This window comes from Sceloporus occidentalis, unplaced genomic scaffold (genome assembly GCF_023333645.1).
Source record: "Sceloporus occidentalis isolate IW3139 unplaced genomic scaffold, rSceOcc1.0.p SCAF_2, whole genome shotgun sequence".
Lineage (NCBI taxonomy): Eukaryota > Metazoa > Chordata > Lepidosauria > Squamata > Phrynosomatidae > Sceloporus > Sceloporus occidentalis.
Window position 1 is genome coordinate 196,802,028 of NW_028316982.1, and position 15,611 is coordinate 196,817,638.

At 40.7% G+C, this 15,611-nt stretch overlaps 1 protein-coding gene across 8 annotated transcripts in view; it reads left to right on the forward strand.

The window, feature by feature from the left end:
• The window catches only part of KDM6A (lysine demethylase 6A), a 196,823-nt gene that overhangs the window by 143,579 nt on the left and 37,633 nt on the right, over window positions 1-15,611 (forward strand). For all 8 annotated transcript variants that reach the window (XR_016280214.1, XR_016280213.1, XR_016280212.1 and 5 more), the window contains 2 exons: window positions 1,854-2,629; window positions 14,884-15,013. Coding sequence is in view for 4 of the 8 variants with exons in the window: in XM_089511900.1 (XP_089368026.1) it covers window positions 1,854-2,629; window positions 14,884-15,013 (906 nt within the window). In the remaining 4 variants the exon portion in view is untranslated. The remainder of the gene's footprint in view (window positions 1-1,853; window positions 2,630-14,883; window positions 15,014-15,611) is intronic.

The following is a 15,611-nucleotide window of genomic DNA, read 5'->3' on the forward strand; positions in this document are numbered from 1 at the left end:
GTGTATAAGCCAGGGGTAGGTTTTGGGGACAAAAATCTGGATTTTATTATGACCCGTGGATAAGTCGAGGGTAAAACTGAAGGGCGTGTAAACAGACTGGGAAGAGGCTTGGGGAACGAACATTGTGTCTTCCCAGCCCAACTGGCCGCTCCAGAGGCAGCTAGGCTGGGAAGAGATTTAGAAGGGGAGCGTTCGCTCCTCCTGCGTCTTCCCAACTTGGGTACCCCCTCCGGAGACAACTGGGCTGGAAAGAGGCTTGGAGAGTGAATGCTCCCTCTTCCTGTGTTATCCCAACCTGGCTGCCTCCTCCAGAGGTAACCAGGCTGGGAAGAGGCTTGGAAAGGGAACATTCATTCCTCCTGCATCTTCCCAGCCTAGTTGCCCCCTCTGGAGGCAACTGGGCTGGGAAGAGGCTTGGAGAGGGAATTCTCCTTCTTTCTGCGTCTTCCCAGAGGTAACCAGGCTGGGAAGAGGCTTAGCTCCTGCATCTTCCCAGCCTGGCTGCCCTGTCCAGAGGCAACTGGGCTGGGAAGAGGCTTGGAGAGTGAAGGCTCCCCTCTGGTGGCAGCTGGGCTAGGAAGAGGCCTCGAAAGGGAGCTTTGCTCTTACTGCATCTTCCCAGACCAGCTGCCCCCTCTGGAGGCAACTGGGCTGGGAAGAGGCTTGGAGAGCAAACATTCCCTCCTCCTTACTGTATTGTCCCATTTATAAGTTGACTCAGGATTTTAGAGTCAATTTTGGGGCATGAATTTCTTGACGGTACTTTTAATAGCTTAGGTGGCTGAACAGACAGCCCATTGGAGCCCACTTGGGGCTGGCTTGGAGGCGTGGCATTTAGATGTGCCATGCCCTCAAGCGGGATAGAAGCTGGACCAGTGATTATACACCAGCTGGCTTTTCTCTTACTTGGGGGCATGGCACTTAGACACCACTTTCCCCAGAGCCAGCTTTTGCAAAGGAAAAGTCGGCTTTATGGAGGAAGGGAGGCTTTTTTTCATCCCAAAAAGGAGTGGATCTTATCCGCTCCTTTTTGGGATGGAATTTGGCTGGATTGGGGTGGAATCTGGCTGGATTGGGGCCAGGTGTCTGACTGCCCTGGCCCTGATCCAGCCTAAAAGGGGCAGCTCTAAGCTGCCCCTTTTGAGCTGTCTGTATCCCCCATAGCCATAGGAGATGATATAAATAATGTAAAGTCAAATGGTATCTACTTAGAACTTATCTAATGGTTTTTACCTTACCGTTACCTCTTGTAATGTGAGTCTGCTTTTAAATTAATTCTTATATTTTAATTAAGATTTTCATAAAATCATGGAATTGCTTTAATCTGTATTTTATTATTGTTAGCTACCCTGAATACCTTAAGACAAGTGATTATATATTAAAATTAATTTCCGCCCTGAAAAACCACATACAGGCTGACCTCGGTAAATAGGTACTGCCTTGAAGGCAAACTGGTGTGTTTTTATTGCATTTTAAGAGAGTTAATACATCTTTGAGTGTCATCCTGACTTCTAAAAACTGCATTGGTCTGTCTTGACTTTCTTCTGAGAATGACCTTCAACATAATACTGTTGTTTCTTGTGGTGCTGTTACAGCTTTTTGCAGCTTTCACTGAGTTGGGGAGGAGTTTCTTTCCTCTGACTTTTATTTTCAAGACTAGTTTTTTTTTATTTATCTAAAATTGTGTTTAAAATTGTAAAGAGGAAAAATCATATCTGATTTCTGAGGGTTTTTTTTGGTCATCCTTTGTTTCTGGGCATAATTCTATTTGGCGTACAGTTAGAAAAGTTTCAGCCTATGAAAAACATATTTATTTGTAACTGTTTAAATAAAACAATATTTCTTCTTTTTAGGGGCTTCACAAAGGTCAGAGTTCACATTTGGCAGGTCCTAATAGTGAACGACCTCTCTCTTCCACTGGGCCTTCCCAGCATCTCCAGGCAGCTGGCACTGGTATTCAAAATCAGAATGGACATCCTACCATGCCTAGCAATTCAGTAACACAGGGGGCTGCTCTCAATCACCTCCCCTCTCACACTGCTACCTCAGGTGGACAACAAGGCATTACCTTAACCAAAGAGAGCAAGCCTTCAGGAAACACATCAGCAGTGCCTGACACAAACAGGCATTCTGGAGAGACACCTAACAGCACTGCCAGTGTAGAAGGACTTCCTAATCATGTCCATCAGGTGACGGCAGATGCTGTTTCTAGCCCTAGCCATGGAGATTCTAAGTCACCAGGTTTACTTAGTTCAGACAATCCTCAGCTCTCTGCCTTGTTGATGGGAAAAGCCAATAACAATGTGGGTACTGGAACCTGTGACAAAGTCAATAACATTCATCCAACTGTTCATACAAAGACTGAAAATTCTGTTGCCTCCTCACCATCTTCAGCCATTTCCACAGCAACACCTTCTCCAAAATCTACTGAACAGACTACCACAAACAGTGTTACCAGCCTTAACAGCCCTCATAGTGGACATGCAGTGAATGGAGAGATGTTGGAAGACTCTCAGAGCCCCATAAAAACCAACCCTCCTCTTATTGGTCATAAACCTAATCCCCAGATCATACCATCAATGTCGGTATCTATATATCCTAGTTCTGCAGAGGTTCTAAAAGCATGCAGGTAAGTGCTTAAGTCCTTATTTTATTTTATTTATTTGTGTTTTATGTTTCATTCGATCTTGTCAGTACACTGTTGAAGTTGTTTAGAAGAATATGAAACATACTCTGGTTTCTCTTCAAATCGTATAAATCTTTTGCTTTTGCTATGCATTTTAAACTATTAAGTTTAAATTTACAAAAAGTACAGCACATCTTGCTTGAATGTAGTACTTACAATGCTGTCACTGAATTTGTATTCTCAATGGTTGGCCTTGAAAGGCTGAAAAGATTTCTGTTATAGCTTTTAAGAGTCCAAAGAAATATAGAACCTTTTTTATAGCTGAAATGGACTTTAGATTAGTTTTCTGGAGTTTCTCAAGCAGTTACCCTTGATCCATGACCTATTGCTTTTAAAACTAAGGGAAAATTTCTAAATAATTGTATGATTTGAGGGGAGGCATCTATTGTTCAAAAGAAAGAAAGAAAGAAAGAAAGAAAGAAAAAATCAATTGCACCCATGGGCAATTCTAGACTAGATCTTTGGATTGTGACCTTTGTATTCATAAAAATTGTGTGTGTGTGTGTGTGTGTGTGTGTGTGTGTAGCTGTATTTGCCTGCATTGTATTATGGGAGAGAAAGTGTTGTGTTCACACCAATACTTCAACAATCCTGTATTACAAATCTTAAAAATTGCAAGAATGTACAATGTAATGGAACAGTGGCCTGTTACAGACTGCCAAAATAAAGCTGCTTCGGGTCTCTTTGGAGGTATGCTATTTAAATGATGCATGGGTCCTAAGAGTCCGGAGGTCACGCCAAAGCCACACTCCATTCCTAAGCACTGGAGTGCAGCTTTTGGTGCAGCTTCCGGATTCTTAGGATGCATGCATCATTTAAATAGCATACCTCCAAAGAGACCCGAAGCAGCTTTATTTTGGCAGTCTGTAACAGGCCAGTGTTAGGTTTCTGTGGCTCTTAATAGCAACATACATCATGCAAGTAAGTATATTAAACATTGTGGAAATTCAGTTAATATGTACCTTCCCTTTTCTCTTTGTCTTTTCCCATCCATCTGTTGACATTGGGGAATTATGAAGGAGAGAATATTGGTATGGGTGTACATATCAAGATTTTGACCTTATAAGAGAAATGGTCTGTGAAAAACAAGAACACAGAGACAAGGCAAAAATAAGGAGGGCAATGCTAGACAGTGACATGCAAACATAGTAAATGATTGCTTCAGAATGTGCAGCACCCTGAAAGAATTGCTTTATCATTCTTCGTTATTTTAAAGTTTTCATAAGTCATATTTTGCCAGAGTCCAATTCACAATGTTAGTACTCACCTTTAAGATGTAGGGCTGTGGCTCAATTTAGATGTTACTCAAGCCAAGGGGTTGGAGAACCTCTTGTAGGCTGGATACTGCCGTTTGCAGTTCCTGATTTGGCTATAAACTTATTCTGCTGTTCTATCTGTAACTGAATATAGGAAATAAGAGGCGAAAGCTAGGAATGTCTTGTGTGGAATTAAGGTCTGGTTTCCAGCTTGCTAAGGTTCACCACTGCAGCTTGTGCCTAAGTAGGCAGAGCATACCAATTATCTGTGCTGTTGGTATGATTTACATCTGATCCTACCTACTTCGATTTGGCCCTATTCCATGTCTTCAGCATTGGCCACTGCTGGAATGCAGCCCCTGAATACCCTTCCCAACTTAGAATGTGGTTCCCAGACTGAAAAAGTTTTTCTGCCTATTCCTCAGGTACAGAGGCCCTTCCCTAGTTATTCTGTCAAATGAGTTGAGACAGGTGGCTGCTAGCAAGTGTACCAGTTATGGAATGTTTGTAGAGTAGTATACTTGGCACCTTTGCTGTGGTCCAAATAGCTGGAGGTTTTTGTAATTGTTAGGCTTCTCCTGAGCTTTTTAGACTTTTGTGGGTTTTTAAAAAAAACCTCTTGTCAGAACTTTTTAGAATCTTACACTAAATATGTTCTCTGTTGTTTTACTTTGATTTTATTCTGTGCTTGTTTTAATGTGTTAGATTTTACATTTTTTACTATATATGGCGCGTTACAGAGCGCCCAAAATGGGTGCTCTGCTGGCACCACCGGTTGCTGCGTCCGGGAACCGCAGCGGTCAAACTGCATGGTTCCCAGACGCACCAAAAAGAAGCCGCAAAAAGCGGCTTCTTTTTGGGCCCCAGAAGTGGCACCGCAAGTGGCCAATGGCACACTTGCGACGTCACTTCCATTACGGGACGTGCGGCACTATGTGTCCGCGACGTCAAGATAGCGTTGCCCGTGTAGAACGGGCACCGCCATTTTGTACGTAAAACATGCCCTTTCCTAACCCTAGTACGTCCTGGGGACATACTTTACGCCCGTGTGGAACGGGCCTATGTGTTATTAATAGTTTTAATTTTAGTTCTATGAACCACTCAGGAAGCTTCAGCCTGTTTGTTGTTGTTGTTGTTGTTGTTGTTCTTGTGCACCTTCAAATCATTTCTGATTTAGGATAGCCCTAAGTTGAACCTATCACAGGGTTTTCTTGACCTGAGAGTGAGTGACTCCTCCAAGGTCATGCAAGGGTTTCGATGGCCAGGCAGAGAATAAGAGCCTGATCTCCAGAGTCCAACACTCAAAGCTCTACACTATTACTGGTTCTCACAAAGCTTCAGCTATTGAGCAGTATATAAGTGAAGCAAGTAAATTCAGTGACTGAATGAATATACAGTGAGCCTGTGCCATACGTGGGCTCATTATAGGCACTTTCCAGCTTATGCAGAAGCCACCAGGAGATTGGGAAAATGGCATGTGTGCCCATGGCATGTGCACACAGCTGTGCGGCATGCACGAGCCCCATTATATGTATTGGGACTTGAGCATACACACTTTTTGCCTTACGCGGGAGGGGGATCTGGAACGGATCCTCCTCATAAGGCAAGGGCAGACAGTACAAGCATAGAGACTAATGAGGAAGTAAAGAGGAAGAACACAAAGCTGTAATGAAGAAGTTAATTCTTCATTACAGTAGCAGTTTCTGTAAAAAAGAATGATAAACATTAAAAGATAGAAAACTATAAAGGTAGGCAGTAAAAATTGAAAACTTGACATATCATTAGTATGGATAATGTGTAGTATTGTAAAAGTACAGGTATAACTAGGCCCTGTGATGTCTTGCATCACTGAATAGTGTGGGACAATTCATTTTAAATCTCAGTAAATTTGAGTGAGTGTCTTAATGGTGGGGGGAGGGGGCACAACCCTCATTGTTATCTGTATTTTTATTTATAGTTTGTTCAAATCTTGATGCTTGCTCTTAACTTTCTCAGCACATTTTCATGCTTAGCCATTGTTTTTTTTGTTTGCCTTTGAGTTGACTCTGATTTATAGTGATCCTGTCATGGACTTCTCTTAGCAGGATTTCTTCAGAGGTTTGTCATTGTCTTTAGCTGAGTGTATGACTTGCCCATGGTCACCCAGTCGGTTTCCATAGCTGAGTGAGGATTTGAACCATGGTCTCCCATTGTCATAGTCCAACAGTCAGTCTACTATACCATACTAGTTTTCTGTAGCCGTAACACTGAATGACGCGACCAGCCCTTCACATTCGTCTGTGTAATTACCAATGATTTTATAGTATTTTATGGTGTTTTCTGTGTTATTGTTATCGCTCTCCTCATACCACTAATTCATGTATGATTAATTTATTACAGTTTACTAGACAAAATTACTTTATAATTTTCTTAAATAATAACAATGTATACTTGTTATCAGTGTGTACTTAGTAGCTTTTTCATGCCATTTACATCTTCTTGGTCTTTCTTTTATTATGGGAATACAGTACAGTCTCTATATCTAGGGAAGTTATGTTCCAAGACCTCCTGTGGATACCTGAAACCGCAGATATTAAGGAACCTTATTCTTTTCAATTACTTCCCGTGCATGTGTACCATAGAATTACACTGGCAAACCTAGGAATGCTTGGAAAGAATGCTTCTCTGTGCATTTATAGCCCCTTCAGCATGATTCTGTGGTATTCTTGGACTGGAAATTGACCATAGAGTTGCACAGGAGAACCCAGAAATGCCTAGAGCAGGGGTTCCCAGCTGTCTTGATTCTCAGAGCACTTGTTTCTGTGGCTGAGCCCCTAAGAGGTCTACCCTATGTCTTACAAGTAAATGGTGTTTAGGAGTATATATAAGAATATATTCTTATTCTTTAATTTCATTCAATTTTTATTTCTTTCATTTTCCTGAAGCAGCTGTGGAGCATCTGGGAAGTGCACGCAGAGCCCTAAGGGCTTCTCGGAGCACAGGTTGAGAATTGCTAACCTAGAGAAAGCACATTTTTTCAAAAGTAGATAAGTGAAACCATGAATACAGAGTCTGTGGATATGGGTTTCACACTGTACTTGTACATAACTGTTTTGTAATCCAAAATTCAAGACCTAGACATAAAGTGTAAAGACTGCTAACAAAATCATAACATTTTATTCTATGAATTTTATATTTGCTGGGCCCATTCTCCCTAGACCTCCAGAAGTCATACTATATTTCATTTCATGGAGCCAGCCTCTGCTGTAAAATTCTGTTTAGACAGCTTCTGCCTTTGTCTATTACCATTTGTTGACCTCCTGCATCACTGAATGAATCAGAATTCAGAAGGAAGCAATCATAATGTTAAAGTTGTATATTTACAGTTGGTCCTTGGTATCCACTGGGATTTGGTTCCAGGACCCCCCGTGGATACCATAATACATAGATGTTCAAATGCCATTATGTACAGTACACTGGGGTATTAAAATTATGACATTTGATACAAAATTGCAAAATCAAGTTTTGCTTTTTGAATTCTTAAAAAAATATTTTCAAGCTGTGGATGGCTGAATAAGTCGATGCAGAATCTATAGATATTATTATTATTATTATTATTATCCCGCCTTTCTCCCAATATAGGAAATCAAGGTGGTGAACAACAAGTATAAAACAATACAATTTAAAAACAGTACAACAGTATTAAAATGTATAAATATAAAATTAAAAACACAATTAAACAATTTTAAGAGTTAAAACAGTTATAAATTAAAATATAACGTATTAAAATAAAAACCATTAAAATTTATATTGCACAACATTAAAAACCCAGTCTATATCAGTTTGCAAAGACCTGCCGGCACAAGAATCTCTTTATCTGTTGCTGGAAGGACTGCAGGGATGGTGCCATCCTGACCTCTCTAGGGAGGGCGTTCCAAAGCTTGGGAGCAACCACTGAAAAGGCCCTGTCTCTTGTTTCCACCGAATGCACCTGAGAGGGTGGTGGGACAGAGAGAAGGACCTCTCCTGACGATCTCAGTATTCTTGGGGGTCATACAGAGAGATATGGTCCTTCAAATAGCCTGGACCCAAACGTTTAGGGCAGGGGTCGGCAACCCTCGGCCTGCGGGCTGGATGTGGCCCGCGGAGGCGGCAAGACCGGCCCCAGCCCAGTCCTGCCGCCACCGCCTCCTCCATCTCCTCCTGGGCCGCTTGACCGCACTGCCCTCCTCCTCCTCCACCGTGCGGAGGAGGAAGAGGAGGGCCGCGCGGCCTGGGGCAGAGGAGGCAAAGGGGGAAGCCCTGCACCGCCCTCCCCACCTCCCCGCGCGGGCCCCTGCTTCCCTCCCCATGCAGGCCTGCGTTGCCCTCCCTGCCTCCCCGCGCAGGCCCACACCGCCCACGTCCTTCTCCTCTGCCTCCTCCGCCCTGCCCCCAGGCCGCGCGGTGCATGGAGGAGGGGGGAGGAGGAGGAGGAGGAGGGGGAGCAGAAGGAGGAAGAGGAGGAGAAGAAGAAAGAAGAGGAGGAGGAGGGAGCAGGAGGAAGAGGAGGAAGGAAGAGGTGGTGAGTGGCCAGAGGCCTCAGGTTTTTTAAATTTTTATTTTGGGTGCTTTTAATGCTAACAAGTCTCCCTTGTTTTGACAATGATAGTGTGGTGGTGGTGGTGGTGGTGGTGATGATGATGATGATGATGATGATGATATAAGTCAGCTTAAGAGGCATGCACGCACTGTTTCTGAAGCCAAGAGAGTGTGACTTTTCAAAGTGCCTTTTCTGTGTGTTTTTGGTTCTTTAATGGTGATATTGATATCAGAAAGCCTCTGAGGCAAGGCCAATGTAAATTGCTGTGATTTTTACAAACTCATGCGCAGTGAAGAAAAACCAAAGTCCCTTGACCAAGTACACACTTCTGAGAAGTACACTTGGTGCAAGAACTGTGAAACCACCTTGACATGTTCAATATGCATAGCCATGTGAACCCATGTTCAGTGTGAAACCCAAAGAGTTTGGTTATGCAATAAGCCTCTGAAATATGCAAGAGGCCATCTTAAGTAAAGCCATGTTCAATGCCCAAATGTGCTGTTTGGAATGGGGGGAGGGGTGTTTGGCCAGAAAGGGAAGTACATTTCTGCCATCTGTCTAGGAATAATGCCCAAATGTCCTCCATTTTGATCATGCCTAAGAAACATGCATTTAGATTAACATTTTTTAAAAAGCGTCAAATTTTTCCACATGTCCTCCATTTAAAAAATGTGTCCTACATTTGAAAATGTTGTCCTATATTATTTAATTATTTATTTTTGGCTCCCCCCCTCCGTTGTCTGGGGGACACTAACCCGGCCCCTGGCTCAAAAGGGTTGCCTACCCCTGCTTTAGGGCTTTATAGGTCAAAAGCAGCACTTTGAATTGTGCCTGGAAATGGACTGGCAGCCAATGGACCTGTTGCAACAAAGAAGCTGTATGCTCCCTGTAGCCAGCTCCAGTTAACAGCCTGGCTGCAACTTTTTAGACCAGCTGAAGTTACTGAGCATTTTTCAAAGGCAGCCCACAAAGGCATGTACCACTATTGCCGGATCTGACTTCTCCAGGTGCAGCTGGCACACAAGGATATGGAGGGCCAACTTTACATGAAAGGAGTAGCCTGTATTTTGTAGTGTAGTGCATATCCAGATGCAGTGAAGTCTTTCTGCTGCAAACATGAACTAGGACACACCATGTTGTTCCATATAGTTCCACTACTGAATAAGAGGCAGTGGAAGATGTTTGCAACACGCTGATGTGTTGATTACCCAGTGATGTTCACACAAGCCAACTAGCCACAGAAGAGCCCAAGCTTCATCCCCTTCAATTGAATGATTGGTTTACATCGTACACTCCTAGGCTACTTCTCAAGCAACAGTTTAGCACCTGTTGGGACACTGCCATCAACACTGGCAGGTTGAAAATGAGATACCTGGGATACCAGATTCCACAGATATCACTCAAGCAGAGAAGCACCATCTTCGTAGGAAGAGGCATTTGGCACACATTAAAGGATTTAACCCTTAGGTCCTTTTGGAAGGACAAAATTCTTGAAGCTTTTGAATACTTATCTTTATAGCATCATGTGACTTACTTGGTGGCAGTTCTTGCAGTGATTAATAAGACCTTTCTAAAGCTGCATCTGCACTGCAGAAATAATGCACTTTGTTAGTGCTTTAATTATCATGGCTCAGTGTGGTAGAATTGTGGAATATGTAGTTTTGTGAAACATTTAACCTTCTCTGTCTGAGAGATCTGGTGCCACAACAAACTTCAAATCCCACGATTTGAAGGAGTGATATCTTGGTTGTCCAATCAAAATGCAGGAAGTACATCATTCAGGATTTCAAAGCTGCACTGGCTTCATCAGGTAAAAGATACTAAAATATCCTAAGGGGTGAGGGGAGAGTGACAGTGTTGGAGTCATAGGCCTGCGTTTTATATGAGATCTTGTCTCTGCTGTAGTTCATTTGGTTTGGAAGAATCTCAATGCAGGAAGACAATGGGCAGTAAAATTTAAACTCCATTAGCGGTAGTAAAGTAACTCCTTTTGAGAACCATGGTTTTTCTAACTTTTATGAAGCCACAGGCCCCTTATTTTGGCAGATGATTGACTTTTTCCAGACATTGTACTGCTACATCTGGGAAAAACAATTCAGGTGCTATGTTGGTAAAACTCAGCCGATTTCCCAACCTCCTTATATGTTTCTCTTTTGTGGGTTGTGGTTTTTGTTTTACTTCATACTAAGTACAGTGGAGCCTTACCTTTTGCAGCCCCCCCTCCCCCGCCGTGTAAGGCAAATCTCATGTGAACTCGAGCCCCGTTCAATAGAATGGGGCTTGCGGCGGTGCGCACACACAGAAAGCACACATACCATTCATTTAATGGTGACTTGGCTTCTGCATAAACAGGAGGCCGCATATGGTGTGCCTGCGTATGGAGTGAGCGCACTATAGTTTTAATAAGATTTTGATAAACTCACCTGAAACAGAGTAATCTATCTAATATTCCTTTAAATTTTCTAAGGAAAATATTTATGAGAATACAGATTAAAATATATTATTAAATTGTAAGTTCTTTAGTCATGTCCTAACAGTCCTTTGTTACTTTCAGTAAGTGTACTTTCTCTTGATTAAACACACTTTTTAGGAAAATAGTGAACTAGGTATGTGCCCTTTTCATGTATTGCCATGTCTTCACTATTAAACCAGACAGAAATTAGTTCTTTCTAGGAACTCTTTGTGCATATTTGGGGTGGGGTGGGGGGAGCTTTGTAGCTTCAATACACAAGGTGGGTTCCACTTACTAGTAAATTAATACCCTGCACAAATAATGTCCTGTTTGGACATTCCTTTTTTTTTTTTTTTTTTGGCTAAGATAGGAACTGCTCAGAGTAAGTTGGACTATTTAAATGGAAGATTCTTGTTAGGTAGTATTAATTATTGGTGAATTTTTGTTAATGAGTCATAATGACACTTCAGCTGAAACACTTCCTATCTTACCTTATCCCCATCCTTCTCTGGCAACGAAACCAGAAACTTCCAACTCTATTTTAGATTAATTGCATCTTAATATGTCATCTGAGCCCTAAACCAGTTAATCATTCTGGTTTGTAAAAACAAGCTAGGTGATCTAGAATTTGAAGTTGGCTTGTTTCCAATCAGACAAATAAATGCCTCCCAAATCCTCCTTGCAGCCACAATGAGGAGGAACTTGAGGCTCGCCTAATCTCCTATTAATACTAAATGACAGTTGCGTTGTTATATCTGAACCAGCCCATTAGGTCACTGTTACAGTTGTCTGCAATTTTTGGATGGCCAACTTAAAAACAATCACATGTTCCCTGACTTGTTAGCCTGGCCCATGTCCCCATTGCTTTCTTTGGATTCTGTTCTCCTGCCCTGTCCCTTCCCTTTCAGTGGACAAATCCAACATTTGCTTTCCTCACTCCCATCTTTTTTCCTTATAGCAGAAAGCTAGATGGGGATGTAACAGAGGCACACACATATTCTCTCTTTGGTGTTGTGAGAAGAAAGTCAGTATAGAATAGGCCATAGACATTCATTCCGCCCATGTTTGACTGGATCAGATCCAGTTAATATTTTGTGATGCAGATGTGCTTTTATCTACATATGAATTTTTCACTCTCTTAATGTAAAGTTGTCCCTCCTAATTCATGAACTTGAAATTTGCGAATTTGTTTATTTGTGAGGTCTCTCCTGACCTCTCCCAAGGCTGGAACAGTTGATCCAGGTATTGCAGGGGTCAGGAGAAAGCTCACCTAGCCCCTTCTACCTACCGTCCAAAGCCCAGATCGGTTGATCCAGGCATGGCAGGGGTCTGGAGAGAACCCACATGGGCCCTCTTGTGGGGGAAGGGGTTATTTGTGATTTTCCATATTCGCTGGGCTCCTTCACCCCTAACTCCCGCAAGTATGGAAGGATGACTGTATTTTGTTCAGAAATCAAAATGGAAGTATGTGTGGTCGTTTCTGTTGTCTAATTATTTTGTTTTGTTTTATTGGAGGAATGAGGCAGCAATTATTTAAGAATTGTTTTTTAAGTTATCAATACAAAACTGTAATTGAATGAATTAGAACTATTAAGAACTTTAGTTTTTGGATAGGCCCTCATATTCAGAGTTAACTTACGAACTTGGGTAGAGGGAGAACTGAAGATTTACTCTACTAATCTTTCAGACTTTAGGAAATATATCATCTTCATTTTCCTAATTTTTTTTAAATGCATTCTGGAATCTTGACTTTAGTGCTTCCCTTTTGTTGAACAAGCATGGTCCAATTATATTGATGTTTTCCATTGGAGAAATTACTGAATGACACTAGTGCAACAAGGCCTTTCTCAGCTGAACAAAATTTCAGCTGTATTTGTCAGAATCACGGAAACTTTAACCAATGGTCTGATTAGGGTTTGGGTAAGGAACTGTAGTTAATGCTGTGCTTAAGTCAGCCTTGGAGACAGCTAAACAGAGACTATGTCCTGTTACAGACAGCCAAAATAAAGCTGCCCTAAGGACTGGAGCGTGGCTTTGGTGTGGCTTCTGGACTCTTAGGACGCATGCATCATTGAAACACCATACCTCCACTGTGACTCGAAGCAGCTTTATTTTGGCTGTCTGCAACAGGCCTATGTCCCCTTACCCCAAATGGTTGTATTTAGTCTTGTTACTGTAATTCTTTGCAACAGAGGAAGAAACTATACTCTGATTCTTCTGATCCCTTATGATCATAAAGAAGAGAAGGGTAGCATGCAGCTGTTACAATATCATTCTGCTGTTTCTCTGACTGGAAAGAGCATTTTAGGGTCAGAATAGACATTAAAGGGAATGTGTGTTCCCTGTGATTAACCCAGTATTATTAACTTACTCTGTTGCCCAGTCCAGGCAGGAGTCTTGTGACCTTTGGAATCTTCAGATGCTTTATAATGACTGTTCCCCTTTTTGCAACCGCTTCCTTTATAGCCCCACCTTTGTATTTTGAAAGAATACAGTACAAATATCCTCTGGAGAAAATTGTGTTCACCAGATACCAACATGTTTAAACTAAACATTTTGGGATTTGGTTTAGGATTTTCATGTTGAATTCGGATAGGGCAGCATATAAGCAGTAGCTGCTGCAGATTTTATTTTTTTATTTTTAGCATCAACAATAGTTTATCTTACAGTTAAATTCTGGCATTTATACCTCATTTATAGCTCACTCACCTATAAGTATAGTATAGTCATTTCAAGGGATTTTGGTTATGTATTCTTTACTGTATGCAGGTGTAGCAATTTTATTAAATAATTTGAACTAAATCTAGTTAATATTCCCAGCTAGGGTAAACCCATTAAATAGTTAAACTTAGAAAAGTATTGACTTAGCAAATTTTTATGTATTCATTGTGTGTGTTCTAATTGTGTGTAACAATTGGATTTAGACTTTGACTATTTTAGCTCAAATATTTTGAAAAGATGGTTTTAAAGATGTCACCAAAAAGACTGCAACATACTTATGCATATATGAGTGCTTATCATCTGTAAAACATGTAACTAATGGCTTCTTTTTTTGTCTTGGGTCTTATTGTTGTAGAATTTGTAGTATGGTACTAGTTTGGCTTTGTGTTATTTTTTAAACTTAGACTGATGGCACAATTATTTTTTGTACAAGTACACAACTGTACATGTGTGTGCATGCGTGTGTGTCCCATATGTTCTTCTGTGTCAGAAGACTCTATTTTGCAGATGTTTACCAAACGTCTTGTTTTCCTTGCTTCCTCACTTGTCTGCCTTCATTCTTGCCTTTCCTCTCACATCCTTTTTCTGTGGACTGTAAAGTGAGGATGTAATTAAAGGTTGTAAAATATCAGTAAACCTTAAAAACTGAGCTGACTAACTGTGCACACAGTCTGTTCTCTTGCCTAATCCTTTTATCATATTGTTTGTTGTGCATGAACACCTCCACATTGTATAACCTTCTGAAACTAATAAATGTTTTCCAGGTTTCCCTTGATGTATAAAGAGTTTTTCCATGTTTCACACTAATTATCTCTGTCTTAAATAATTTCATTTGAAATTGATTATAGATTAGATTAGTTTATATATTAACTTCAGAGGAGAAAGGAAATCTTTTTTTTAAAAAAAAACCTGTTTAAAATACAATGAAAATAAATATTGAGAGCTATATCAAAGTTTTAGTTCCAGTTAAAGCTAAGCAACTGAATTAATGGGAATCTGGTAAATCAGCAGTTATGTAAATTCTATGGATTCAAAGGGTCTACTGAATTTGGGATTTACAATTGGATTTAGACCAGAAAATCTTCATCAAAATATACTGTGGTTTCCCATTTCCATTTATCATTTTACTTTTGAATTTAAATTTGTATCCCTGTTAATACACATGCTCATTCATTCAGTATTTGTATAACTTTTGTTTTATTCTTAGGAATTTGGGTAAAAATGGCCTATCAAATAGTAGCATCTTATTGGATAAATGTCCTCCTCCAAAGCCACCACCACCTCCATATCCTCCCCTGCCAAAGGACAAGCTGAATCCACCTACACCTAGTATTTATGTAAGTGTCATCTACATGATTTTAAGAAACAGGTTGATCGTTTGAATACATTTATAAGTTGAACATATTTTTCTGGAAATATTCTGGCTATGATCTATACAGGTGCTTAAGTTTATACAAAGGCCTAGGCTTCAAGCACTCTCCACAAAGCAGCATTTTACTTTCCCTATGCTCTGTTAAAGCAGCTTGTCAAACATGGTTTATCAAGTACGGTTGCTCTTACAGGATAAGTACTCTGTAGAAAATCAAGGGTCTTTTAGGATAATGGCCTATGTTCATAGAGAACTTGATTATTTTTTTTAAGTTTTATTGGAATGAAGGTTTGTAACACTGAAGAAAAATAATATTTGCTTAAGATTCTGTGCTTCACCTCTCGTGAAAGCTCTTGTTTTCTATACATGTGTCTGCAGGCATTTCAGTTTCATCTGAGCATTTTATAATCTTGAAAATTACGAATTGCTGTAAAACTTATTCCTTATTATTTCTTATGAATCATAAAAATCCATACAACTTGAGTCTGTATCTCGAATAATTGTAAAATTGTTAACTTAGTTTCTGTTTTTTTATTGAAATGAAGTCTAGTTCCGTGCATAACAAC